The sequence below is a fragment of the Sander lucioperca genome, chromosome 10, assembly GCF_008315115.2.
Source record: "Sander lucioperca isolate FBNREF2018 chromosome 10, SLUC_FBN_1.2, whole genome shotgun sequence".
In the NCBI taxonomy this organism is placed as follows: Eukaryota; Metazoa; Chordata; class Actinopteri; order Perciformes; family Percidae; genus Sander; species Sander lucioperca.
In genome coordinates this window covers 28,835,867-28,862,382 of record NC_050182.1, presented here as the reverse complement: position 1 = coordinate 28,862,382, position 26,516 = coordinate 28,835,867, and the positions used below count along the sequence as shown (strand labels likewise).

Below are 26,516 nucleotides of genomic sequence, written 5' to 3'. Positions count from 1 at the left end.
CTGACCAAAGGATCATTAATTAAATATTTGAGATTGTTTAATCTTTTTATTTTTTTTAATCTAATGCAAACTTTTGAGGACAGTTATATTTACTTTCTCTTTATCACAAATGATTGTAGCACCCTCCACTATGTGCTGTTATTCTTGGGTGACACACAAAACCAACAGAAACCGCCTGTTAAGTCGAACTACTGCCACTCTTCAGAAACGTTGGTTTAATTAAGGTTTGAGCGATCAGTTCTATGCGATTATCCACCCATATTGCAAGCATTACAGGGGACATGTCTTTGTTTACAAGAATGAACTGGCTTAAAGGACACAATATAAACATTGGCAGAAATTGTGAATTTGTGCGTAAGTAGGGCTTATGTTAGTAATCACACCTATTGTGCATTACATTGCTAAGGTTTTTCTCGAACTGATAAATGACAAATACTAAGTGGCAGGAGCATTTTGAATGAAAAGCAAGGGTACTGAGAGAAAATGACTGAAAAGCAAAACAATTATGAACATTTTACATTTTTACAAAATGTCTGTATAACATTGATATTTAGTGCCAAAATTAAATTGCATCACACCTTTTCTTTTCTGCTGTGAAAATGTAAGACAATGTATGTGTGATCTTACAAGATATGTATATTCTGTGATTTGACACTTACAATATGATACAAATATTCTCTATTTCTTGTATTCCTCAAAACCCAGCCATAATGTCAAACTAGACTGCTGTCTGCTCAGAGACTATTGGGTAACTTTGCAGATAAGTTAGGATTTTGGTCTTATCACATTCTTGTCTTGCCTGCTCTGAAATGGATAATATTATTTGGTTACACCAGAATATACAATACAGCTGAATGTGGGCAAATAATCAAATTGACATATCTGCCTGGTGTTACATATCCAATAGCATTGGAATTTCTGCTTATTTAGTAGTAAAAAAAGACAACTGTTGAATAAGCTTTCTATAAACTAATAACATGATATATTATCCAAATGTATTTTTCAGTATTTTATAAATTTTATGGAAACATAAGTGTTTCTAAAGAAGGTTGTCCAGGTTGATGGAATTATTATTCATCGTTAGCCATGCCTTCAAATGTTTATCTTCCTGGTCATGCAGGGATTCTCTGGGAATACATTACATGATGTGCATGTCCTCTGTTAAACTAAGGAAAAAGATGAATGATTCAGCCCTTAAAGTACATGTAGTTGATATTGGACCACACACCTATGTCAATATACAGCAGGACCTGTAAGTCTGTGCCAAGTCCTGCCTTAATTTGTTTTAGAGGAAGGGTATTGTTTTTGCAAGTCAAAGCTGTTTAAGATTTTTGATTGGTTGTGTTTTTGTCCGTCAGAGTATATAACAGGATGGAACTGTAAGTAATCCATCATACATGCCTCTTAGCAGGTAAGCACTGTTCAGAGAGATTTATGTTGGCTGTTTGAGATGAACGCATTTATGTTATTCAAATAATGTACATTTCAAATACTTCTGTAACTAAAACAAGAATTTCTGTCTTTCAGCCATGGGCTCCATGTTGCTGCTTTGTGCTATGGGGGCTTTACTCAGCTGTAAGTCATACTCTTGATTTTCTTATTTCTTTTTAACTGTAACTGTGTTTAACTGTGTCAGTGAATGTTATTTATTTTCATTTCAATGTGATATATCTGGGCTTATCTTTCCAATTTGTCACAGCTGATTTTAAGATGTTAAACTGAACAAACACAGTAGTAGCAATGTCAATTTTAAAACAGGAAAATGTATAGGAATATTATCAAATTCTTACCACTGTTAACTAACTTAAATTTGACTAAATGTGGCTTAACTCAATTAATCAGTCACAGCAGCATTCCTCAAACCTTGGCACACAATTCCCCAGCAGAACATTGTAGCCAAGTGATCGCTCAATTTGAAGCAATTTATCCAGGTTGTCAAGCCCATCAGTTGCTCGACCATACCAGGTGCTTGTGTGAATGAAGCAGAATTTTAAACAAGTGAAGAATTGGATAAAGCAGCACATAAAGGATAGCCATCTAAATTGAAATGTGCTTTTGTTGTGAATGGCATTTACCTTCAGCTGCTATTGAGTTGGAACTATTATACTGAATGGGTGAAACAGGAGTGTAATCTAAATCCCCCAGGCCCAGGCTGAGCCCAGAATGTTGTTTTTTTTCACAGCAAAGGCACAGATATTGATAATATTTCCATTATGCAAAGTGACTTATTAAGTGCTGCTGAGAACCAGTCAAGTGACTATTCCTCAGTCTAAATCTCTCACAATGGTTATCAATGACAAAAAGCTATTCACCCATTATAGAATGCATTCATCCCTGCTTTTTAACTTTGAAATGAAGGTATTTTTCAGTCACTTTCTCTTTGGTGTCATATTGTTTCTTTGTACTGTGTTTGCGATCCAAGACGTCTCAAGCCAAGTTTTGTATTGCCAGTGAATCCTTTGATTGCCTTGGCACAAATAGACTCATTCATTTCCTAATGCTTTTTTGACATGTTTTCTTCATACACGACATTTGTGAAGCACAGTTTTGTACCTGACTAAGGTAATTTGAAAAGAAGGGTTCTATTGACATGTGTTTTTCTGTCTGTTTTCTTCCTCTCTTCCCCCCCCCCCCCCCCCCCCCGGTCTGTCAGGTCCATCTAACGCTGGATGGGCAGGGAGAGAGTTCGCCCTGTCATTCATGCAGAATTATGCTCCAAACTACGACAGTCCTCGCTTTCAGCTATACATCACCGCTGTTCAGGCCAATACTAAAGTGACAGTACAAGTGCCTCCTTTAAACTTCAAGCAAGAGAAAACTCTAAATGCTGGAGAAACAGTCACCATCAGTCTCCCAACCAGTGTTGAGGTGTATGGCAGCCAGAAGTCTCCCAACACGGTGCGCATTGAAGCCTCAGCAGATGTGACTGTAACCTCTTTCAGCTCCAAGCTGTACACAGCAGACACCTCTGTGGTGTATCCCACCACTGAATGGGGTACAGAATATTTCATCTTTACACCTACTGGGTCCCCCTATGGCTCATTTAAAGAGTTCTCTGTGACAAATGGAAAAGAGAGCAACAAAGTGGAGATTTTCCCACTCGGCTCCATCAACTTCCAGGGTCGTGTGTATGAGAGTGGCAGCCGAATGCTGATAGATCTCCAGCCGTATGAGAGTGTCCAGCTCCAGAGTGTGTATGAACTCTCTGGCACCAGAGTTGCCTCCCAGCTTCCTGTTGCTGTTGTCACGGGTCACACTTGCACCTGGCGCTTCTCCAAATGTAACCATGTATATGAGCAGCTGCTGCCAGTTAGCAGGTGGGGATCCAGCTTTATCGTGCCTCCCCTGACTTTCCAGGACAGATATGACAGCGTCTTCCTCCTGGCCTCCCAGCCCACCCGAGCCACTGTCCAATACGGCAACCGTGAAGAAGTTTTGACTTTGACCAGGGGGCAGGTAATGGAGGTCCGCTACCACAATCCTGAAACACTGTCCATTCAGGCTGATCATGGCATCCAGGTCCTTATGCTCTTCAATGGTGTCACACGGAGCTGGTTAAGCTTCTACGACCCTTTCTTGATGACAATTCTGCCCACAGACCGCTTCTGTTCCTCTTACTCGCTCGAGGCTCTGGAGGGCTTTGAAAACCAGGCCCTGATTGTGGCACATACCAGTGCAATGGCAGAGCTGCGTATTGATGGTACAAACCTGCCCCGTAATATTGAGTGGAAAAAGATTGCAGGGACAGATTTCTCTTGGGCAGAGATGCCCTACAAACAAAATCCTGGCAACAATAAACACACTGTGTCCAGCTCGGGTTCCCGCTTCGCTCTATACAGTATAGGAGTCAGCCAGATGAATGGTTATGGTGCCCCAGGACAATGTATACAACAAGGTAAGGTGCACATACTATAGCTGTTTAGGGAAAAAAAATCAGCAGATATTGTTATAATATACAGTGTATTGACTGGAGAGAAAATATTTTACATTAAACATAAATTAACCATATTGATGTGGGTATTCATTATATATTATTTATGGTTTTGCAGGTAGTGGATCTTTGTCCTGCAGCAGTATTACCTGCAGTGCCAATGAGGTGTGCGAAGTGAAGGGTGGGTATCCCTCCTGTGTCCCCAAGGCAGTGGAAAAGAAGCCTGGTACCTGCTGGGCCATGGGAGATCCCCACTACCGCACTTTCGACGGGCGACACTACAACTTCATGGGTACCTGCACGTACATCATTGCTAAAAACTGTGGGAAAGATGATAATCTCCCTGCCTTTGAGGTCCTCGCCCAAAATGAGAACAGAGGAAGCCTCAGGGTGTCGTATGTCGCTGTGGTCACAGTGAAGGTGTATGGTGTTACCATCACAGTAGTTCGGTCGGAGACAGGCCGTGTGAGGGTAAGGCTTCCTATCTCTAGTTAGTAAAAGATTGTTATGCTCTTAAATAGACATATTTTAAATATTATCTTGACTTTAATTTATAGTGATTATTATTTCTTGGTGTGACACATTTAATACATGAATTTCAATTAATAGATTATGACTGTAATATCTTCAAAACATATTTTATTATTTTCTTCTGGGCAGATTGACAACAGTCTGTGGAGTTTGCCAGTAACCTTGAACAACGACAAACTGACTATGTTTCAGAGCGGTCGCTCTGTGGTCATTGAGACTGATTTTGGCCTGACTGTCCGTTATGACTGGGAACACTATCTTGTGGTCACTCTGTCTGGCAGTTACGCTGGTAAGACTTGTGGTCTCTGTGGCAACTTCAATGACAACCCCAATGATGATTTCACCACACCCTCTGGCACCCAGGCAGGTGGGGCTGTGGCCTTTGGGAGCAGCTGGAAGGTTCCAGGGCTGGTGGAAGGTGCTCTGTGCAGAGATGACTGTGAGGGTGGGTGTGAGCGCTGTGAACATAACTTAATGAAGATGTGGGAGGGTGACTTGTTTTGTGGGCTCATCACACTTATAATAAACGGGCCATTCAGCAAATGTCATGCTGTAATTGACCCACAAGCATACCTGGAGAACTGTAAATATGATGTATGCATGGGAGGCGGCCTCCGACATTTCCTCTGCAGGGCACTGGAGGCTTACACTGAAGCTTGCCAGCTTGCTGGAATCCAAGTTCAAGATTGGAGGACGATGGCACGATGCCGTAAGTAATGTAAACTAAATGAATCCTCAAATGAATATACTTCCTTCTTGCTTGTTGCTCCTAATATGTATCACTCCATACTCTTTCTTCCCCCTAAAGCATCTAAATGTCCCGCCAACAGCCACTATGAGCACTGTGGCAATGCCTGTCCTGTCACTTGTTCTGATCCTAATGCTCCCTCCAAATGCAAACAGCCCTGTGTGCAGACCTGCACCTGTAACGCAGGCTTTGTTTTGAGCGGAGGTCAGTGTGTGCCTGCTGCCAAGTGTGGTTGTGTCTATGAGGGTCGGAACATCCCTGCTGGGGAGTCATTCTGGGCTGACCAGGGCTGTCGGCGAAGGTGTGAATGCGTTGCTGGGAGCAGACGCGTGGAGTGCCAGGATAAAGGCTGTGGAGCGGGGCAGCAGTGCCAGGTGGTTGAGGGCATAAGAAAGTGCCAGGCAGTCTCCCACAGCACCTGTCAAGCCACAGGTGACCCCCATTATGTGACCTTTGACAAGAGGAAGTTTGACTTCCAGGGCACATGTGTGTACCAACTGGTTGCACTCTGCTCCAAGCACCCAGAGTTAGTACCCTTTGAAGTGCTGGTGCAGAATGATTACCGGGGCAGCAAGGTAGTCTCCTTCACCAAGTTAGTAGAGATCAAGGTGCACTCCCTCAGCATTGTCATTACAAAGACCCACAAGGGCCTGATTATGGTAAGAACTACATCCAAACAGTTAAATCTTTCCTGTGAGTCACTTTAATATTCAGTCTCTATATATAAATACAATTGTGTGTTCTTCTCCAGGTGAATAATGAGCTGGTCAACCTGCCTGTCACACTGGATGAAGGACTGGTATCTGTGTATAAGAGTGGCTGGTCCGCTGTGGTAACCACAAAGTTCGGCCTCAAAGTGTCCTTCAACTGGGAAAGCGCTGTGTACGTAACACTGCCAAGCAACTACATGGGAGCCGTTTGTGGCCTCTGTGGCAACTACAACGGCAAATCCCAGGATGACCTGATTCCAAAGAATGGTGACAAACCTGTCTCACCAGCAGATTTTGGGGTCAGCTGGCGAGTTGCAGAGATCCCAGGGTGTGTCGATGGCTGCAAAGGAGTGTGTCCTGATTGTGACATTACCCAGAAGGTTCAATATGAAAAAGGAGATTTCTGTGGTGTGTTGAAAGACCCCAAAGGGCCATTCCGTGACTGCCATGCCAAGGTGGACCCAGCTGGCTACTTTGAAGACTGTGTTTATGATGTATGCTTGTATAAGGGCAGAAAGGATGTGCTGTGTCAGGCTATTACATCATACACATCTGCCTGCCAAGCTGTGGGGGCCAAGGTGTACAGCTGGAGAACCAGTCAGTTCTGTGGTGAGATATGCATTAATTTCAATAATAAAAGCAAAGTGAGCATCATTTACTGTAGCAGTGTAGAAAGTATAACAATAATATTGGAAAAATGGAATGGCACTTTAAACTTAATTTAATTTCTCCACTGCTCATGTTTCTAGGTATACTTCAATGTGTATTTTCTGGTACTGTATGTTGCTTTGTAATCACTGCCTACATTTGGAGCATAGTGAGCAACTTTTTTATAATAATGGATGTCCGTTACATTCAATCCATTACCAAATGAGTTGATATAAAGCTAATTAAGCCTATCAGCTCGACGAAACTCTCTCTGTATTTCTCAGTATGGCTATGTTTACAAAATGGTGTAGTCCGGCAATGTTCGCACGCAGAAGCTCGAGTGAAGATAATTACCTCTTCTGAAGTGTCCATGTTTTTTTAATCCTTCATGTCCTCCTTGGCTACTAGCAACTGTGTGGAGGAGGAGTGGTGGTAGTGTGCGGTCACTGAAGGCTTGTGTCATGTGGACTCGCTGACACTGTTCTTGTCATTACTTAGAATTCCTCATGGGGGTGACAGAAACTACGCACTATAGCTTTAAAAAGTTTCCAGTAAATAAAAAAACCCATTCACATTGTCTTTTATGCCCCTTTGTGTACAGTGGTGAAATGTTCAGTCCACAGCCACTATGAGGTTTGTGCAACCGGCTGTCCATCCTCATGCCAGAGTCTGATCCCTCCTCAGGGATGCCAAGCACAGTGTAAGGAAGGCTGTTCCTGTGATGAGGGGTACATACTCAGTGGAGCTCACTGCGTTCCCTTCTCACAGTGCGGCTGCGTCTACAATGGCCGCTACTACCGCATGGGCCAAATGTTTTATCCCAATGGTCAGTGTCAGGAGGAGTGCAAGTGCACACAAGATGGAGAGGTAATTGATACTAAAGTGGACAGTTTGAAAAATAATAATGATTTAATACTGATCAGTGTGAGCTTGCAATATATACGCAATAAATATGCTTCTCTTGTTTCTCAACTGTTTTTCTCAGGTTGAGTGCAAGAAGTTCACGTGTGGCCCTAATGAGAAGTGTAAAGTGGAGAATGGTGTCCAAAAATGTCAGCCTGTTGGTAAAGGTGTGTGCCATACCTCTGGTGACCCCCATTACCGCTCTTTTGATGGGAAAACATTTGATTTCCAGGGCACCTGCACCTACACACTCTCCAAGAGCTGTGGGTTGGAAGGCACCCACCTGGTGGCCTTTTCTGTTCAGGTGGAGAACGTGAGGTGGAACATGATGATAAACAACAAAGTGGTGGCTGTCACCAAGCTGGTTGCTGTGGAGGTCTACGGCTACACTCTCATCTTAAGGATCAACATGTTTGGAGTCCTGGTGAGCAACAGCACTTCATTTGCAGCTCCGTATTTGGAATACAGTGAAAACCATTGCATGGTTGAGAGGGATGTAAAAACTAGCTTGACATAAATACTTAAACATTCTAGTCACCAATGTTTGTTTTCTTTAAATACAACTCATTGTGCCTTTTCTTTTAGGTGAATGGAGTGTTTAACTACCTTCCTGTGAATCTTAATTCTGGAGCAGTGCTGGTCTATCAAGAAGGCAGACATTATGTTATTGAAACAGATTTTGGACTGAGTGTCACATACGATCTGGTCTATCACGTGACAGTCACAGTACCGGGTAATTATCGCAATAAGGTATGTGGCTTGTGTGGCAACTTCAACGGTGACCAAAACGATGACTTCCAAATGCCCAACCGTCAGCTCTCCAACAATGTGAATGTGTTTGGAAAATCGTGGAGGGTCACCATCCCTAATGTAGTGTGTGAGGATGGCTGTGAAGGGAATACCTGTCCTGTTTGTGACCCTGCTCGCAAGGCTGTGTTTTCAAAGTCCACTTACTGCGGCATTGTTACAGCACCCAACGGTCCTTTTGCAGCCTGCCATAGTATACTGGACCCACAGCCGTATTTTGCTGACTGTGTCTTTGATGTATGTGCTTCCAACGGCGATGGGAAGGTGCTGTGTAACAGCGTAGCAGCCTATACCTTCAACTGTGAAATGGCAGGAGTGGACGTGAAAAACTGGAGGACGGCTTCCTTCTGTCGTAAGTGACAAAGAGGAATTCACCTCTTATTCTCGTCTGCCATACTGTAGCCACTGCATTTATTAAATATAAGAACAGGCTCCCTTTTCATCTATGTTTTCCCTGTCTTTTGCTAATTTATTTTAGCAATGAAATGCCCAGCCAACAGTCACTATGAGGCATGTGCAGACTCCTGCTCTGCAACGTGTGCAGGCCTCTCAGAGATTGTACAGTGCTCTAGCAGCTGTATAGAAGGCTGTGAGTGCGATGCTGGCTTTTTATTCAACGGACATGCGTGTGTTCAAGAGACTGGGTGTGGCTGCTATGACAATGGAAGAACGTACAAGGTATAATTTAAACACCTCTGTCAGTACAAAAAAGTCATTCCATATACAGTCATGTACAAATTATAGCTTTTTAGTGTCAAAGTGACTGAAGCAGATACCCATAGCAACATGCTTTTTCCAGTGTTGGACATTAGCCAGTCTGATTTTAGATATGTGCACTGAGGATTTTTTTCCTGAGACATAATTAGCAGATTGTCTAAATTTGTTTGTGTATGTAAAGGGGGGAGGGGGCGGGGGGGGTTCATAAGATGGAAGAAGTAGGATAATGTAGACAGGCAAGTCATTTTTGGGTCTTGAATAACCCTTCTTACATTATCCTGCCTATTACATCGCTATTTACTAAAGATATCAGTAATTTGACTCAAAATATTGATTTAATTTTTTTTATGATTTAAAAATGGTCCTCTAGTCCTATAATCACAACTGCGTCCATAGTAGCATTCTGCTATTCAGAACTAACAGACTGTAGAATGCAGGTATTCAGCAAAGCATGAATACAATGAAATAATGAAGAAATAATGTGGACTCCTCCATAACCTGTCATTGTTTCTTCTGTGTGTTATCCCCCCCTGTTTAATTAACCTGATCGATGTCCCCAGCCTGGTGAAGTAGTGTATGAGGAAGACTGTAACACAAAGTGCACCTGCAATCCAGAGACAGGCCTAAACTGTGAAAAGCATTCCTGCCCTGAAAGCACCAAATGCATGGTCAAGAAAGGAATCAGGGCATGTTACAACACAGGCAAGACACAAATAATGTATATTTGTATTAACCAATTTCAACCATCCTTAGCTTATTAACTGAGTAAATACTCTTTCAAAGAAATGTACAGTACATTTTAAATTAGTTTAAAATTAATTTGCAATTTTCGTATCTATTTCTCTTTGTTTGTTTATCTTGTGTAGATCCCTGCAAAGATGCCAAGTGCCGGGTCAAAGAGAAGTGCCATGTTGAGAAGGGTGAAGCTGTGTGCGTCCCCGAGTACACAGGCATATGCTGGGCCTGGGGTGACCCCCACTACCACACATTTGATGGTTACAACTTTAACTTCCAGGGCACCTGCAAGTATGTCATCTCCAAGACCTGCGGGAACCTGGAGGGTCTAGTGCCGTTCACAGTCACTGAGAGGAATGATAACCGTGGAAACCCAGTAGTTTCTTATGTCAGAGAAGTAGATGTGTCTGTGTATGGGTACACCATTACCATCCGCAAGAACCAAGTTGGTCGAGTGATGGTAAGATATTAGTTTCTTGTCTGATGTGTTTGACTTGTAGTTTTTCAGTGTGTGTGTGTGTGTGTATATATATATATATATATATATATATATATATATTCTTATCTATTCCCTTCAGGTGGATGGGGAGCTGGTAAATCTTCCTGTACAAATCGGTGATGGTGAGGTTGAGGTGTCAGTGTTTCAGCGCGGTCACACTGCAGTGGTGGAGACAAATTTTGGCCTGATTGTCTCCTACGACTGGAACTGGGAGCTGGTCATCAAACTGCCCAGCAGCTACTACGGCAGTGTCTGTGGTCTATGTGGCAACTTCAACGGTAACTACCGCGATGAGCTCCAAAATCCAGCCAGAATAGCTGTCTCCTCAGTGATAGAGTGGGGCAAAAGCTGGCAAACGCCTGACCAGGACAAGGACCATCCTTGCTGGGACACATGTAAGGAAAACTGTCCTACCTGTGACGATAACCAGAGTAAGCTTTATGAGACTGAGGCTTTCTGTGGGGGCCTTGTTGCCAAGACCAATAATGTGTTCAAGAAATGTCATGAAAAATTGGACCCCCAGGCCTTCATGGACAACTGTGTGTATGATATGTGTTTGAATAAGGGAGACAAAAAGATGCTGTGCCAGGCATTGGCCTCCTACAGTCAGCATTGTCGTGAGGAAGGAATAATAATCAAGGACTGGAGGAAAATGTTTGGCTGCTGTAAGTATTTACAAGACTCTCCTTAAATATTTTAATCACATATTTAATTTAAGTTTTTCGTTAACACCTTTTAAATTTAATTTCTATTCAGCAATGAGCTGTCAGCGTCACAGCCACTACGAAGACTGTGCCAGCCCATGCCAGCCATCCTGCCCATTCCCTGAGCAAATTAAAACCTGCAACGGTGCCTGTGTGGAGACATGTGTGTGTGATCAGGGTTACGTCCTCAGCGCTGGTGTCTGTGTGCCTGCTAAAACATGTGGTTGCTCCTATCAGGGCCATTACTACAAGCCAGGCCAGCACTTTTGGGCTGATGAGGCTTGCGGTCGCCTGTGTGAGTGTGATACGACCCTGGGCATGGTGACATGTCGCGAGGCTTCCTGCTCTGCCAAGGAGACGTGCACCTTAGTGGATGGAGAGCGTGCCTGCCGACCCATTAGTCATGCCACATGCACAGCCTCAGGTGACCCACACTACCGGAGTTTTGATGGCCATCGGTACAACTTCCAGGGCACATGTGTATATCAGCTGGTGGGACTGTGCACGCAACAGCCCGGACTAGTGCCGTTCAAGGTGACTGTGCAGAACGACCACCGGGGAAGCAAGGCCGTGTCCTACACAAGGACTGTCACATTTTCCATATATGACATCACCCTCACAATCAGCAGAGAATACCCCTACAAGGTCCTGGTAAGTAGGGATGTGGAGGTATGGATAATGTAAGCATATAAGTGATTTAATGAAAGATGATAAAAGTAATCTTGGCACTTGTTTTCATGTGGATTTTTGGAGAGAGAACACAGCATGTAGTTACAGTATTAAAAATAAAAACAGGACAGATACGCCGAGCCTCATTCAAATGAGTGGATGATAATACCTTCTGTCATTGTGCTAATTCTGACATCCCTCATGCTCTTCCACATATATTTAATTGCATATTAAAATTTGGATCCAGGCAGACTTAATTAAAATAAGATTTAACTGCACATTAGAATGGATTAGCAAGGATTGCAGAATTATTAAATCTATAATCTCCTATACATATTTTTCCCTCGCTTTCCGCTCTTCAGCTCAATGGGCAGCTTGCTTCGTTACCACTGGATTACAATAATGAGCTGGTCGTGTTTCTCAGCGGCTGGACAGCTGTAGTGGAAACAGTCGCTGGTATCACCGTGACCTTTGACTGGCAGAGCACAGTGAGCGTTACTCTGCCCAGCAACTACCAGGGCGCAGTCTGCGGCCTGTGCGGCAACTACAATGGAAAAGCTCAGGATGACCTGACCATGCGGAACGGCCAGACCGCCACAAATGGAGCCACGCTGGGGGAGAGCTGGCAGGTGGCCCTCGTACCAGGCTGCTCATCAGTCTGCCAGGGGGCATGGTGCCAGGCCTGTTCAGACTCCCAGAGGAAAGAGTACCAAGCCCAGAAGTACTGTGGTATTATCGCTGACAAAGCAGGGCCTTTCAGAGATTGTCACGGACGTGTGGATCCTGCTCCTTACGTGGAGGACTGTGTGTATGACGCCTGTCATTATCATGGTCACCATGGAGCAGTGTGTGATGCTGTGGGAGTCTATGTCTCTGCCTGTCTGAGCCAAGGAATCACCATCCGCTCCTGGAGAACAGATACCTTTTGTCGTGAGTTTGAGATTGTGTTTTCATATTTCAACTCTCTAATTTCAAAATCTCTTCTATCTTTCACCTTGTTCCTCTCCCCCTCTTATCATCCTATCCCACAGCAATGGTGTGTCCAGCTAACAGCCATTATACCCTGTGTGCTGTGGGCTGCCCAGCCACCTGTGCCAGCTTAACTTCCCTTGCAACCTGCCACAGGTCCTGCACAGAGGCCTGCGAGTGTGACGAAGGCTACCTGTTGAGTGGGGATACCTGTGTGCCCGTGAGAGACTGTGGCTGCTCCTATGATGGCCACTACTACAGGAAAGGAGACATCTTCTACCCTGAAACAGAGTGTGTGGAGAAATGCATCTGTGGAGAGAATGGCGCTGTGTCTTGTCAAAAGGCCAAGTGCCGTGCAGGGGAGACCTGTAAGCTTGTTAACGGAGTGAAAGGCTGCCACCCTGAGGGGCAGGGCAAGTGTGTTGCTTCTGGTGACCCTCATTACATTTCCTTTGATGGACGGAGGTTTGATTTCCAGGGTACCTGTGTCTATGTGTTGGCCAAGGTTTGTGATGATGACAATGGCCAGCTGACTCCATTCAGCGTAACTCAGGGGAATGAGAAGTATGGAAATGGAAAAGTGGCTGTTACCAAGTCAGTTGCAGTGGCAGTCTATGGTTATGTTGTTTACATCCAGCAGAAAGTGCCATGGAAAGTCATTGTGAGTTCAACAACTTATTACCCAACATGTGGTTACATTTGTGCATGTCGATTTATTTCCTCATGATAATTCTGTTCTCCTCTTCCTCATCTGTACAGGTGGATGATGAGCTTCTAAACCTTCCTCTCTCCCTGGACAACGGGCGTCTCAGAGTCGCCCAGGAAGGTAGCAACATAATTGTCCGGACAGACTTTGGACTGACAGTCCTGTATGACACTGTCTATTATGTTGATGTGATCGTGCCTTCTACATACCAGGGAAAGATGTGCGGTCTATGCGGCAATTACAACAAGAACGGTGGCGACGACTTTATACTTCCCGATGGCAAAAACACAAACAGTGTCGACGACTTTGGGAAGGCGTGGGTGGTGGAACTGCCTGGCAATGTTTGTGGGGGCTGTGGAGGCCAGTGTCCAGTATGTGAGCAGGCCAAGGCCACTTTGTACGGAAAAGCCGACTCCTGTGGCATCATAAGTGCACCTAATGGACCTTTCAAAGCCTGCCACAGTAAAATTGACCCAGTGGCATTTGTGTCTCATTGTGTGTTTGATGTTTGTGCTGTGGGTGGCGACAAAGATACTCTGTGTAACAGTGTCCAGGCCTATGCTATCGCCTGCCAGAGCGAAGGAGTGCAAATCCAGCCATGGAGGAGCATCTCATTCTGCCGTAAGTTACACACAACAGTATTTTCGCTGAAGAATTATCCATATTTTTGATGTTTTGTATTTCTGGTGGTGGTACAAAGTCTTACAAAGGTCTTCTTGTCTTTTGTAGCTGCTTCCTGCCCTGCACACAGTCACTATGAGGTGTGTGCCGACACCTGTGGTGGGACCTGTGCCAGCTTCATTTACCCATTTACTTGCTCAGAAAGCTGTTTTGAAGGATGCCAATGTGATGACGGCTTTGTTTTCGATGGCATCCAATGCGTTCCCTTGGACAACTGTGGATGTGTGCACAATGGCAGATATCTGACGGTAAAACTGAAATTATGTTTTGTTGTCATACATAGTAACTGTGCCAAAACAACTAATACTTCTTGTCATAGCATTTACACATGAATAGAGATGTAAAACATTCTATTCACTGACCTGGAAGATAACATTTTAAACAATGTTTATTCCCAGGTGGGCCAAGCAGTTGTGGACAAAGCCTGCGAGTCCAAGTGTGTGTGCCAGGCCTCTGGGCTGGTAAAGTGTGAAAAGCTTTCCTGTGCCAGTGGGGAGGTTTGTGGTGCAAGAGATGGCGTCAGAGGTTGCCACGTCAAACGGGGCCATTGCGGCGTCAGCCAAGTCGGCCACCTCACCTCCTTTGATGGCATGTCCGGAGCGATAGGAGCGCAAGGGGCATTTGAAGTGGCGTCTCTGTGCGACGAGACCAACAAGCTGTGGTTCCGTGTGGTTGTGGATGTCAGGGTCTGCAGCAAAGGTGCATCACCCACTGTCGCCACTGTGTATGTGTTCTTCAAGGAAACCGCCATTGCAGTGAACAGCCAACACGTGACCTGGGTGAGAAGAGTCGGGAGTTAAACATAGTTAAATGTTTAACAATGAAAGTAGTCCCTTTGATGTAGAAACTTTTTTTTAAACTTCAATTTGTCTTTTTTTCTCGTCATTCTTCATGTCATCCAGGTAAATGGGAGAAAAGTGTCTCTTCCCAGCAAAGTGACGAGTGAGATATCCGTCCAAATCTCAGAGAAGACTGTGATCATCGAGAGGGCATCTGCTGTACGGGTCACTTACTCAATTTCACAGGAGGTCACCGTCATTATTGACAGTAGCCTGTCTGGTAAAATGTGCGGCGCATGTGGCAACTACAATAACAACTCCAAAGATGATATAAGGACTGCAGATGGGAAAATCACCACTGACGTGTCCGTGGTTGTTGGCTCCTGGAGCGCTGGGGACTTCTCTAAATGGTAAGTATTTGAAAGGCACACTGCAACATTTCCTCTCTGTAAATGTAATAGGCAAAGATGCATGGCTACATTTACTGCTATAATAATGATCTTCTTCACAACATGCTCTCATGACATTGTTCCCCAACTCCCGGTGTTAACTTTAATTGTTTTGATAACATAACTTTGCCTTCTCTTGTACCATGCTTTTAACCTTCAATTCTAGTTAGAGTGAAAGTTTTAATCTTGAACTCTATCTTACCCTTTATTATGCAAACAGCAAACTTAATTTGACCACTGAAACAATCAAGTACAGATCAGCGAGAGATGGCACAGTGCTATGAGCATTCAACCGCTTATTCTCTTAACAGCAAGAACTAAACAAGGACTCCACAGAGCCCTTTTAAAGGAATGAGAGTGTGGTTTTTAATTGCATTTGGTCCAATTTAATTAAGAAATGCCAGAGAAACCCCTATGGTAATTACTGATTAAAAAGCAGGTGAGGCTGACAGACATGGCCATCAAAAGCTACCAAGCTTGCAATCCAATCACTGCTTGTCATCCAAGGACACTTAAGACTCATCTGGGTGCAATATTAATTTGAGCCCTCATTTTTAGTTCTGTGTTCTAGCCTTAAGTCAATTCCTTAGAGAATTGAGTTTTGTGTGCCCCCCCTTCCTCTCCTCATTTGACATCGTTGTCTTTTTGCTGGCATTTTCTGATCACCAGATAACAACCCAAGAAAATGCCCCTAAGAGTCGGTGCTGCTGCTGCTTCTGAGTGTTTGCATATGCCCTTAGAAACACAATTTTCAGAAGTGTTGCTTGTAATCTCTGTTATGCCCGAGTGAACATGACTTTACTTTGCTCCAGTGCCCTTTGACTGCAATTTTTCTTTTTCATTTCAGTGGCCTGTAGAGATGTTGGTTATGCGGTGATAGAAAGCATCTGGTATACAGGTAAGAAACTGAGGTTGTTTCCTCTTAGAACCATGAACTAATGTTTTCCTCATGATTGAAACAACCGTACAATGTGGCTCACATCCTTGCTTTTTACCCCCATTAAACAGGATGAAGAATGTGAAGTCTTACTCATCATACTTCAATGCTTCCTCTTGATTCGTGGAAGTGTTTTTGTTGTTTACTGGCAGTCTGCTCCTCTATTGTTCACTTTGGAATGGTAGAGAAATGTAGCTCATTCTTGGGCCACATCTCCATCTAGTGGAGGAGGAAATTATAGCATCTCTTTTCCACAGGACAACCAAGAGCAATACCTGTTTTATTATGCTGTATTTTCTTAGTTTAAAAAAAAATGTTTAACAAAATGTGTTCTCCTTACTTTTCCAACCAATAAATACTTATTCATTACACTGCATGAGTTGTTTGTGATTCCCAGAGAATTGTACTTCTATAAAACCTGTAGGGCACTGTCTGTATACGTATACCAGTAAATAAAAAAAAACATGACTTTTATGGATTGTGGGTAATGTGTGTGCAGTTTCTGCTGCATCTAGCACAGTTGGTGACAGAAGACATCCTATGTAAACTTCAGGTTTTAATAAGAAAGCTGTCTGCACTAAAGGCCCTTGGTGTAGGAGTGAAAGAGAAAGTACAAAATCCCACAAATGTCTACAGCTAACTTACCACAACAGTCAATAGATAACACCCTGATATCAAAGTGTGAATTCACCAGATTGAGACAGAACCGGCTGCCATAGTCCACCCAGCTCATTTGCTACTAGTGGAGGGTGGAATCTGGCAGATTGGTGTGGGAGAGACAGTTTTCATTTAGCTGAGAGAAAACTATCTTACTGACAGACTGCACTGGCCATGAAAGCGCACCAGTGTTTATGCTTTCACTTCACTGCGCTGATCTTCTCTCCAAAGCCTGTAAATTATACCACAGTGCAACAAGCTCAATGTTTGATGCTTCTTGTGATGTCTCTTATATTTGACTGTCTCTTTATGTAATTTTGTTTTACTATGAATGCTGGCACCAAACCGCATGGGAATAATCTCTGTTTAGCACTGTGCTGTTTACTTCTGCTTAGGGGAGCTCAGGATAGTTTAGGGAGCAACTCCAGTGGCTGAGCACTCACACCAGCACCCCGCCCCCACTCTCTCATTCCTGAGGCAAGACCTGGAAGACCAAGGAGGAACAGATCTTAATTTGGTGCAACCGAGGTACTGAAGAATCTCCACAGAATAATTCCCTGTTAATCACTGCTTTTCATTTTATTTGCAAGCTGTAAGAGAAGATTTTGCACATCACATTTTCTCTCCTGGCTTAAGTAGCTAACGAGTGGAAAACTTCTAGCAAACTTCAGCTCACTGGCGCTGAGAAAGTCGCATTAATTTATAGGAGGCTGATACACGGTAAGTTAATTTTTATCCAAATGTATGCTCTGAAATTAATGCAGTGTCATATCATTGCTGCTAGAAATATTATCTTAAACATCTGAAATCTGCAGATTAAGACTTCCAAAATACATTATTGTGTCCAGAGGTTTTTCTCTTCCAGCCCACAACTTTCAACCACCTTTTCAAATGCATCAAGCCCCCGCTCGTGTTGCTCCGACAAATTTGAATGCACAGGCGTAACATGTGTCTTGTTTTTGTTTTCATTTAACGGTGTATTATGCTGATCGTGTCAAAGTGTTTTCCATTTTCATTTTGTTGGCGCTGTGGTATCCTGACCGGAATGCCACGCCATCTGAGAAGTTTAATATCGTTTTTTTACACTGAGAGAAACACTGAAGCCAACAACTTGTGAAATGTTCTTCAATCTTCATCGCGTTAACTGGCGAGAACAACAACGTGAACTCGAAAAGGAGACCGTAGGCCTATTTAAAAACGGGTTTGTGTTGTCTCAATTCTATTTAAGAGTGTGAATGCACTCGTGTGGGTTTGCCTATACGGGTTAATGTAAGCAAATCCCTTTAAATTACAAATTGTCCATGTTAATCCCACTTCATTATAATCCGCGGTAATTATCTTTTTAAAGTCTTGCTTTATGGGCGTCTTTCCTGTCTCCCCATTCTATTCGCTCAGAAGTCTAACAAACTATATCATTAGATTGGTTCTTGTTGGGATAACTCACCCTGTATTTGTTTGATTAAACCTGATTGGCAGCCCTTTGTTGTTAATCCTGCTCCCATGGCTGAAGTGTTCATTTCTCTCCACTCCAGCTCCATATGTTCACACCCCCACTCTAGTCATGAATGAATCCCCAGCAGTGCGCTGGGCCAAGGAAAGAAACTTTGGCTCTGCTAACGTAGGCTTTGATCTTCGCAATGCAAAACATTTTATTCCATGACTTAGGTTTTTGTTGTTATTGCTGCAACTGTGGAGCTAAAGCTGTGTGTACCCGCATTACATTTTGTTGTGTTGTTTTGGGATTATATTGGCATAATGTGGCTTTGAAGCGAACAAAACTGCAACCATGATCTTCGGTCCTTAAATTGTGGCAACTCTTACGTCCAACCAGAAGTGGCAGTGGCAGTCTGGGTGTAAGACACATATGTCAAACTCAAGGCCCGCAGGCCAAATCTGGCTCCTGGCAGATTTAGATCCAGCCCTCATAACAATTTAGGTTCATAATACATTTTGGCCCACCTAGTTTTTGTCGCTTTTTCTGCAGTTTTTGTCACTTTTATCAACTGTTTTGGCACTTTCTTTCAACGTTTTTGGTGATGGCTAAGTTACTTTTTTGTGGCTTCATGTCGACCAAGCTGTAAGTGAGAAGAGTATATGAGACGTGATAATACAGTCAAAGATGCTTGACTTTTTTGATTAAATAAAAACATGTCAGTAAACTAAACATGTCTGGCCCTTGATGTGATTCTTATTTTCCAGTCTGGCCCTTAGTGAAACTGAGTTTGACACCGCTGGTGTAAGAGAATCTCAAAGAATGTCCTAGATAGTATATAGACATAGACACAAAAACAGTTCCAGGAGGTCCGTGCTCCATTTGTAAAGTAGATGACCCAGCAAAACGAATCGTAACCCACTGACCAAATATCAAATGCAACACAACACCAGCCTTGCCATGAACCCCTCAACTGCCAAGCCCCATGTACTGAAGGGCTGAGCCTGAAATAGACCCAGATCTTCTCTTACCCAGAGTCAGGAGGCCATATTATTATTACACATAACATACTGTTATGTAGCATCTAGCCCAGATGGAGCTTGTGTCTCTACCTGGAATGGTGTCATTAGGGCCACTAATGATGCACATTATTCAGATGCATTATGGGAAATGTCTAGTGTTTTTGGAGCTTGACCTGTAAGGAGCTAAAAGTCAGGATATCTTTAGCTTTGATTTTGACTATTCCTTTTGCTTTAACAATGTAAGTTTAAGATGCAGCTTAATGCAAATAAACAAGTTGGTAAATAAAGCATATTCTTTCATTTTTTATCTCCTACTGTTACTGGAAAACAACTAGCCCCCCACTAACCGTAACTGGCTGTTTCTAAGAAGTATTAGTGTGGAGTTGCTAAAGATTTTCACAACAGGCATCTCTCTGTTCTCAGCGAGGCTGTTTGAGTTTGCTGAGTTATAAAGGCAGTCTGTGAGTTACAAAGTTTATCTGTCTATGTCTGTACATCACATTTTAAAAAGCCTCAACCTCCTGTCACCTCAACACATTATCCTCATAAAACAGCAATTACCCCAAAATGTGAGCACGCCATTTATTACTTCTCTTATGTATTTTTTCTGTTTGTTTCTTATCAGCAGGTACAATGGATCTTGTGGTGTTGGTGGCGTTCAGCTCCTGGCTGGCTCCTGCACTCGGTGAGCATCCGTTTCACTAAGCGCACAGCTGCTTTACGTTGTTCCCTTTTTGAAACCGACCACCTGTGTAAGCGTGGCGTTCTTAAGTGGCTTCCACCTTTTTGCAGCTTTGGTTGTGTTTTTTAAGTTCCTCCACACTAAATGAGCTGATGTGTCCGTATAACAGGGTCAGCGTTTGGCAGGGTGGTGGTAGGTAAGTTTCCTGCATTAGAGTGGTAACTGGCAATGCATGGCCATTTGATTGATTTGATATGGCTGCTTGCAATGTGCTCTTTTTGGTCAAATGTGTATAAAATGTCTTTTCTTATTGTTAGCATTGCAGTGATACTATTTTCATTATAATTTCCATTTAGAATATTTTTATGTCAGTGTTTTGCTGCGAGAGAAGGCCATGTCATAATAGTGTAAATGTTTCTTTACACTGCAGTTGGAACAATCATTTATTCACACATCTGCCAAGATTTCCATTGTTAATGCTGATCCTTGTCTTTGGTTCGTTTCTCTGTGCGCCCTGCATGCCATCAGTTTGAGCTTGATGTTAAACAGATATGCCTACGCTAAGGCTTTGTTATCCTCTCTTACTCTAAGGTCTGTGACCGTACAACTTTATTTTCAAAGGCTCATCAGCACTGATATGATAAAATGTGTTTTTGCTTCATTGAGACTGACATTAGTATTTATTTACTGCCTGATAAATTAGGTCAAAGTTAACTTGAGCACTCTACCCTTACTCTGCAGTAAATGGAATGTGGAGCGTATAAAATAATATATAGTATTATTCATCTATCATACTCATCCGTAACAGCTTATGTCAGACTTTATTGAATCGTGTCCAGCAAGGACATGTTTATGAGCTGTTGGAATAAGTTGCAACAGGCAAACATACACTTGGAAATGATTAACAGATTATAATTTTACTGTATTCAACATTAGTTGTTGAAGTTTATACATAAGCACCAACAACTTGCACTGGCTGACATTTAAAATGTCTGTTGAACATTTTAATGAGCTGTTAGAATAATAATTAAACGCATTAATGATGTGAAATGTAGAAAAGTAAAAAAGTATTTATGTAACCTCCAATGTGCTCGCTCCAAACACCGGTGCTCATATCAACGATGTCTGCTTTGGGTCTTCATTATGACACCGAGTCAAGCTGTCTCTTTAATTCTAGTTGTTTTCTTTTCTTGATGAGCATAAAGCAGAAATTAGCAGAATTTAGCTCTTTACCAAGTACATTGTGCTTTCTAGTGAGATTTAAAAGACTGGTGCATAACATGAATACAGCCAACGTGTTTTCACATGGGACAAGAGATGTGAAAGAGCAGAGGGGTCTGCACTTTCCCACATCCTTAACGGCAGTCAGATTAAAACAGATCAGGGCAATACGATAAGAAATAAGAAATACAGAGCTTAGAATCATACAGAGGGTCATTTTGAGTTTGAATTAAGCTTCTTTTGTTATTGTAATATCTTTAAATATGGGTTTGATTCTAACATTTTTAGCCTCTCTGCAGAGTGAATTTGCCCTACTACCATTCATTTTGCCATTAGCTAACATGCCCTTACCCACCATGTGAGTGTCTTAAAAAGACTATTGATTGTTGCTTCTTTTTCCACAGCCTCAGTGGCAGATGAAGAGGAGAAAGGTGGGTAATATTTGAACAGTAGTCAAATTAAGATAAGCTGCACTCATTTTAGCTGGCATATAAATTGGCACTGGCACCAACCCGGCTAATGACTAGATGGATGACTGAGGCCCTGAAAGTGCTGAATAGCTGTCATATCATGAGTGCTCTCTGAAGTGTGTCAGTGGGTAAATCTGCTTCTCATTTGTTTCCTCTGTCTTTTTTCTCCTACCAGACTATGACAGTGCTTTTCATTATGGTGAGTGTTTAGCAGATTGATTCAGCCTTTTAATGGCCGACCCTCTCCACAGGAAACATCTGGCAGGTCAAGACAAATTTTCCACTTGTTTTTCCAGAAGGGATGGAAAACTGTCACCCCCAAGGCCAAACTTCTGGAGTAGTCCCACTGCGAATACTTCGAATAATTCTGTCCACTGGGTCGTAGGTCTGATTCTCAGTCCATCTGAGGCATCAAAGTGCACAGAGTGACTCAAAATCTGCATTGATATATTTTATAAATACGTACCATCAATTTACTGGTTGTTATCTTTCAATTTCCCTTGGCAATAAGCAATTTTTGATACCTGTATTGTACAGTTCTACCCATAGCATATGCCCTGTTGGAATACCACTTAAGCAGTGGTTCCTAACCTGAGGGTCGGGAAACTTCAGGGGGTCCTAAGATAAATCTGAGGGGTCACAAGAAAAAGATGATTTCCGTTACACAAAGTTATGTTTATTTTTAGCTGACGTTTATCTATTTTGTCTATTTCTTATGAAGTCCTTGGTATTTTCATCTCTGCTGGCCTTCCATAGAATTAGACAACCTTTAGACCAATGTTTACAAGGGATCTCAAGTAGGCAATACTTGATTATAAGAGGTCACAAGCCAAAAAGGTTGGGAACCACTGCACTAAAGAATTGATTAAGCCTGCTGGTAGCTGAAAAACCACATTTACTCGTGCTTTCTTTGCTTAAGAAAACGTATTTGATTATTTCAGATTTTTTTTTTATTGTTAATATTTATTTGCTAACGCCTGCAGATAGTTGCCATCTTGCTAGTTAACTAGCAAAGGAAATGCTTGATGCATGTAAACAAAGCTGTGATCCTCTCTGTATTAGTAACAACATAAACAATAAATGATGTTAGCATGCATATAAACAAGCAGAATTGTATCCAGCCTTATTTGGGACAGCCGACTACAGAGTTAAAGTCAACCATAGTGTTTACAGTTTTGGTGACTGCAGCTCGCAGGAATTTGTGGTGTCCCATGACCGTTATTTCTGCAATGCTGCTCTTGAATCAAAATGTGGTAAAAGGCTTTTGTATTCATGGTATTTTGTATCTCAAAACATACCATTTCCTTCTGCAAGCATTATAAAGTACTTTTTTGCATTTCAGACTATGAATCGCTGAGAATCGGTGGCCTGGTATTCGCAGTGGTGCTGTTCTTCATGGGCATCGCTCTCATTGTCAGTAAGTGTTTGACCACCTTAAGTACACAGCGGATGTGTAATGGTAAGTGTCAGTGTCACCACACAGATCCCTGTATGTGTGAGTTGACCTCCCGGCTCCCAAAACAAGTAGGCTTCTGTTTCTCTCAGAGGTCTGGAAGGGAGGCACACTGATGCCTCTTGCACAATCTCAGCACTCAACATTCTCAAGATCCGTGCATCACAGCAGTTTGCCCTTTATACCTTATTCCTTTCCTCACTCAGTGTCCTTCCAACGTGCCTCCTCCTCACCAGCCAGCACATGCTGTCACTGCCAGTGCTAGTCCTGAAACCAAAACCAACCAATAAATAATTTATTAGGACCCATACACTCTGCACTGTTAGTTAATATCACTATGGATTCCCCACTGCACTCTATGAAGTGGTTGCATTAAACAAAAAGTACATAAAAAAAACAAGAGGATTAAAGTATATTCAAATTTAGAAATTGGCTTAGAAAGACATCCAAATGTTATCTGCTGTCACCACTAAAATTATTGATAGGTCATTAAATACACAGATTTACAGTAGGCAAAATGCCATGTTTGTTTACATTCCTAATCTGTTCTTCAATTTAAAAAAAAAATGTAATTTGCCTGGGAAACACAAAATAGAGGTTTTCCATTTTTAACAAAAAACATACTCTTAAATTACATTTGTGAATATACTTCTACTGTATATGTTTGTATGCATTTTAGGTTTTTAACAATACCAACTGGTTGTATGCAGTACTGATGAATAATGATAAAAGTAGAACATCTGTTTGACTGAAGAAATATCCTGAAGACTCTGCACTTGTGAAGTGTGACATCAAAAGCCACCAGGGTTTTACAGGCAGTGCATTAAACATTGAAACATGAAGAGGGCTAACCCTGGAAGTTTATTGTTTGACATTTAAAATATTGCATTTAAAACATCATTCAGAGATCAGACGAGCCAGCAGCCAATACTGAACTGCCAGCTGCAGATGTGTGTCTCAGGGGAGAGAGAGAGAGTCTTATTTATTATGGTTTCTCAGCGGTTACGATCGGTTAAAGCACAGTAAGACAAAATCTATTTTGTTTTTGTTTTTTTTAAATGAAACGGACAGGCAGGCATACTTAACTGCAGCCTGCAGAGTGTGTTTACTCCTGCGACCACCAGCTGCCCTCGTCCTGTCATGTTGCTTTATACGTCAGCGTACTAATCTTCACGGCCTTTAGGCCTTTGTGGAAACACAGACAACAACTGGCTAAAGGAACCTTCTAGTTCCTTCAAAATAGTTCTGAGGACTTGTCGAAACAAGACTATTGATAGCAATAGGCACCCTTTGGCGCCCCCCAGTGTCAAAGTGAGTGAATTAAGGATGGGTGCTACCTTTCAAGATGCTCACAGCTTATTCTTAGTCCTGAGAGTATGTAGGTCACTCGCTTGGTCTGAGATTTCTCATATATTTTGCCGGCCAATGGCCACACCAACTATTCCAGCAAGTACACGTCTTTGTCGACACTTCAGCTAGCAATATCACGTTACTGCACATGAGCACATTCTCAGTCAAAGTTTTGTAAATTATTATAGCTACTGGCTGTAGCTTGTTTTAGAAGATGATGAAGGCGCATTCCTTCAAGCGGGTTCAACAGGGCCTTATTGGCAAATCCAGATGATCATTTCTACAGTTTTAACAACATTGACCTATATGACACTGCTCACATGTGTAAAAAGCCTGTCCATGGGCCAAATAGGCTGCTTCACTTCAGGTTTCGTCCTTCAGTGGAAGACCAAATATGGCATGTCTTTAGAACGACTCCACTATTAATCCCATTTCGGTTAGTTTACAAGGAGAACAATGAAGAGCAGAATGAAGCCTTGCAGAGCCTCTGTACTAATACTGGACGGACATGATGGTATGGACACTGTTGAATGGAGATGCTGAAGATGTTTTGTGAATGCAGTAAGCAGTGTTCCTCTATGAAGTGTATAGGCACACGGAAGTGGGTCTAAAAGACACAACAAAAGATATACAATTTTAAAACTCTTGGAGACTTTCACGTAATACAAATGCAGCTAGCTGGATGTTATTCAACACACTGGCTTCTGTATTTTGTTGCTGTGATTCAGGTATGAATAGAGTCTTGTGCTCAGGCTGGTAAACTGCAAGCTTATAAGGCCTCCCAAGGCTTGCTGCCCAGATGGGCTTATTGGCACAAGCTCAACACTGTAATCATGGACCTATCAAGGCTTGGAACAACCTCTTCCTCTTTTCGTACTAAGGGGAGGGGGGGGGGGCGTTAGCTGCATACATTTTTTATATATATATATATATATAATGTCATGTTCCTTTTGTTGCAGTTTTAGACATATCATTTTTTTTCTTTTGTTTTCCCCCTAAAAACAGCCCGAAAATGTACCTGTTCGAGGAGTGACAAGTAAAGGTAAGTGAAGTTAGGTTAATCAAGCAAGACCTCTAAAGAATTTAGTTTTCTGTAAAATAGATCTAACTGTTAATGTTCCTCAGGTCCAGGGGTTCTGATGTGGAATCGGGTGTTCCTAGGGGTAAATGTTTTTCTTCCTTCTATAATAATGAGGGAATGTTAAATGCCTATCAAGTAGATGTATTGCCATTTGATTTTATATCTCAAACTCTTTCCACAGATCAGTAGACGCAGAGGCAAAGAGCAGTGGAGATCTGGTGAGTTTCTTATAAACATCTGTGAGTCGATTTTCTACAGAAGGAAGCTAAAATGATTTTTTTCAGAACAAATCAAACTTATCCTCTTCCTCTTTTTTTCACAGTGCTACTGACTTACCATGTGGGGGCAGCAAATACCTTGATCACAGCTGAGGACAATCTTTCCATGAACACCTGAAGCTTCGTTCAATTTCATAATGTTACTGTGCTCCTTTTTCTTTTCTTTTTTAAATGTTTTTATCATCAATTACAGTTACTAGATAATGTGCCAACTTGATATGGTAACAATAGTGTGATTCTCATTTGTATTTTTGTGACTTTCAGATCGATGCAAAATAAAGAAAATGTCTGAAAAGGTTCCTTCCTCTTTTATGCGTCTTTTCATTTTCTCTGCCATTAGAAGAAGACCAGCGAGCAGCCCTCCATTATGCTGCACTCCTGCTTCTGCTGACGCTGCAGACATTTCAGTTACTCATGCAGTAGTAACTACCAGCAGGGAGAGTGTGAATGATTTATGTGCTGCATTGTGCAGCACTTGGAGAAGGCTGTGTTTAAAAAAAATAAATTAAAAAAAATACCCTTAATTTTACCTAACTTTGTTTTCAGTGCTGTTTTATTCGCAGATTTTCAACCGTGGTGAGTCTGGCAGCCTCTATGAATGTAAAAGCTGCATATGCAGGCTATTTTCTCCCTGCTGTTGCAGGAACGGGCTGACTGCACTGCACAAAAGAAAACACATGGGACAGAAACTGGTGCATTTTGAGCATGCAAGCACTGTCTCTATAGATTATATAGAATTATAAATTA

At 42.3% G+C, this 26,516-nt stretch overlaps 2 protein-coding genes across 7 annotated transcripts; both read left to right on the top strand.

Annotated features, from left to right (window-relative positions):
* The first annotated feature begins 451 nt into the window (after positions 1–451).
* On the top strand, positions 452–16,497 carry LOC116049355 (IgGFc-binding protein). Its single transcript, XM_036006712.1, has 23 exons — positions 452–1,411; positions 1,528–1,575; positions 2,654–3,895; positions 4,050–4,402; positions 4,592–5,171; positions 5,271–5,869; positions 5,962–6,529; positions 7,170–7,435; positions 7,554–7,895; positions 8,057–8,630; positions 8,757–8,956; positions 9,556–9,697; positions 9,862–10,190; positions 10,309–10,894; positions 10,986–11,584; positions 11,965–12,532; positions 12,634–13,232; positions 13,331–13,898; positions 14,007–14,206; positions 14,357–14,737; positions 14,861–15,147; positions 16,034–16,084; positions 16,195–16,497. Exons 2-22 carry the CDS (start codon positions 1,530–1,532, stop codon positions 16,041–16,043), a joined length of 9,039 nt encoding a protein of 3,012 aa, XP_035862605.1. The 5' UTR covers positions 452–1,411; positions 1,528–1,529; the 3' UTR covers positions 16,044–16,084; positions 16,195–16,497.
* Positions 16,498–17,221: 724 nt separating this feature from the next.
* On the top strand, positions 17,222–26,069 carry LOC116049358 (FXYD domain-containing ion transport regulator 6-like). 6 transcript variants are annotated; one of them, XM_031298925.2, is made up of 10 exons: positions 17,222–17,308; positions 19,860–19,919; positions 20,086–20,112; positions 21,542–21,568; positions 21,783–21,806; positions 22,950–23,024; positions 25,416–25,452; positions 25,542–25,573; positions 25,673–25,709; positions 25,814–26,069. In XM_031298925.2, the coding sequence occupies exons 2-7, from the start codon at positions 19,868–19,870 to the stop codon at positions 25,448–25,450; spliced, it is 240 nt and encodes a 79-aa protein (XP_031154785.1). In that variant the 5' UTR covers positions 17,222–17,308; positions 19,860–19,867; the 3' UTR covers positions 25,451–25,452; positions 25,542–25,573; positions 25,673–25,709; positions 25,814–26,069. The 6 variants fall into 6 exon arrangements, with proteins under 6 accessions (XP_031154785.1, XP_031154782.1, XP_031154783.1 ...); XM_031298922.2 differs by having other exon boundaries at positions 17,224–17,500; XM_031298923.1 differs by having other exon boundaries at positions 17,224–17,500; positions 25,536–25,573.
* Positions 26,070–26,516: the final 447 nt, after the last annotated feature.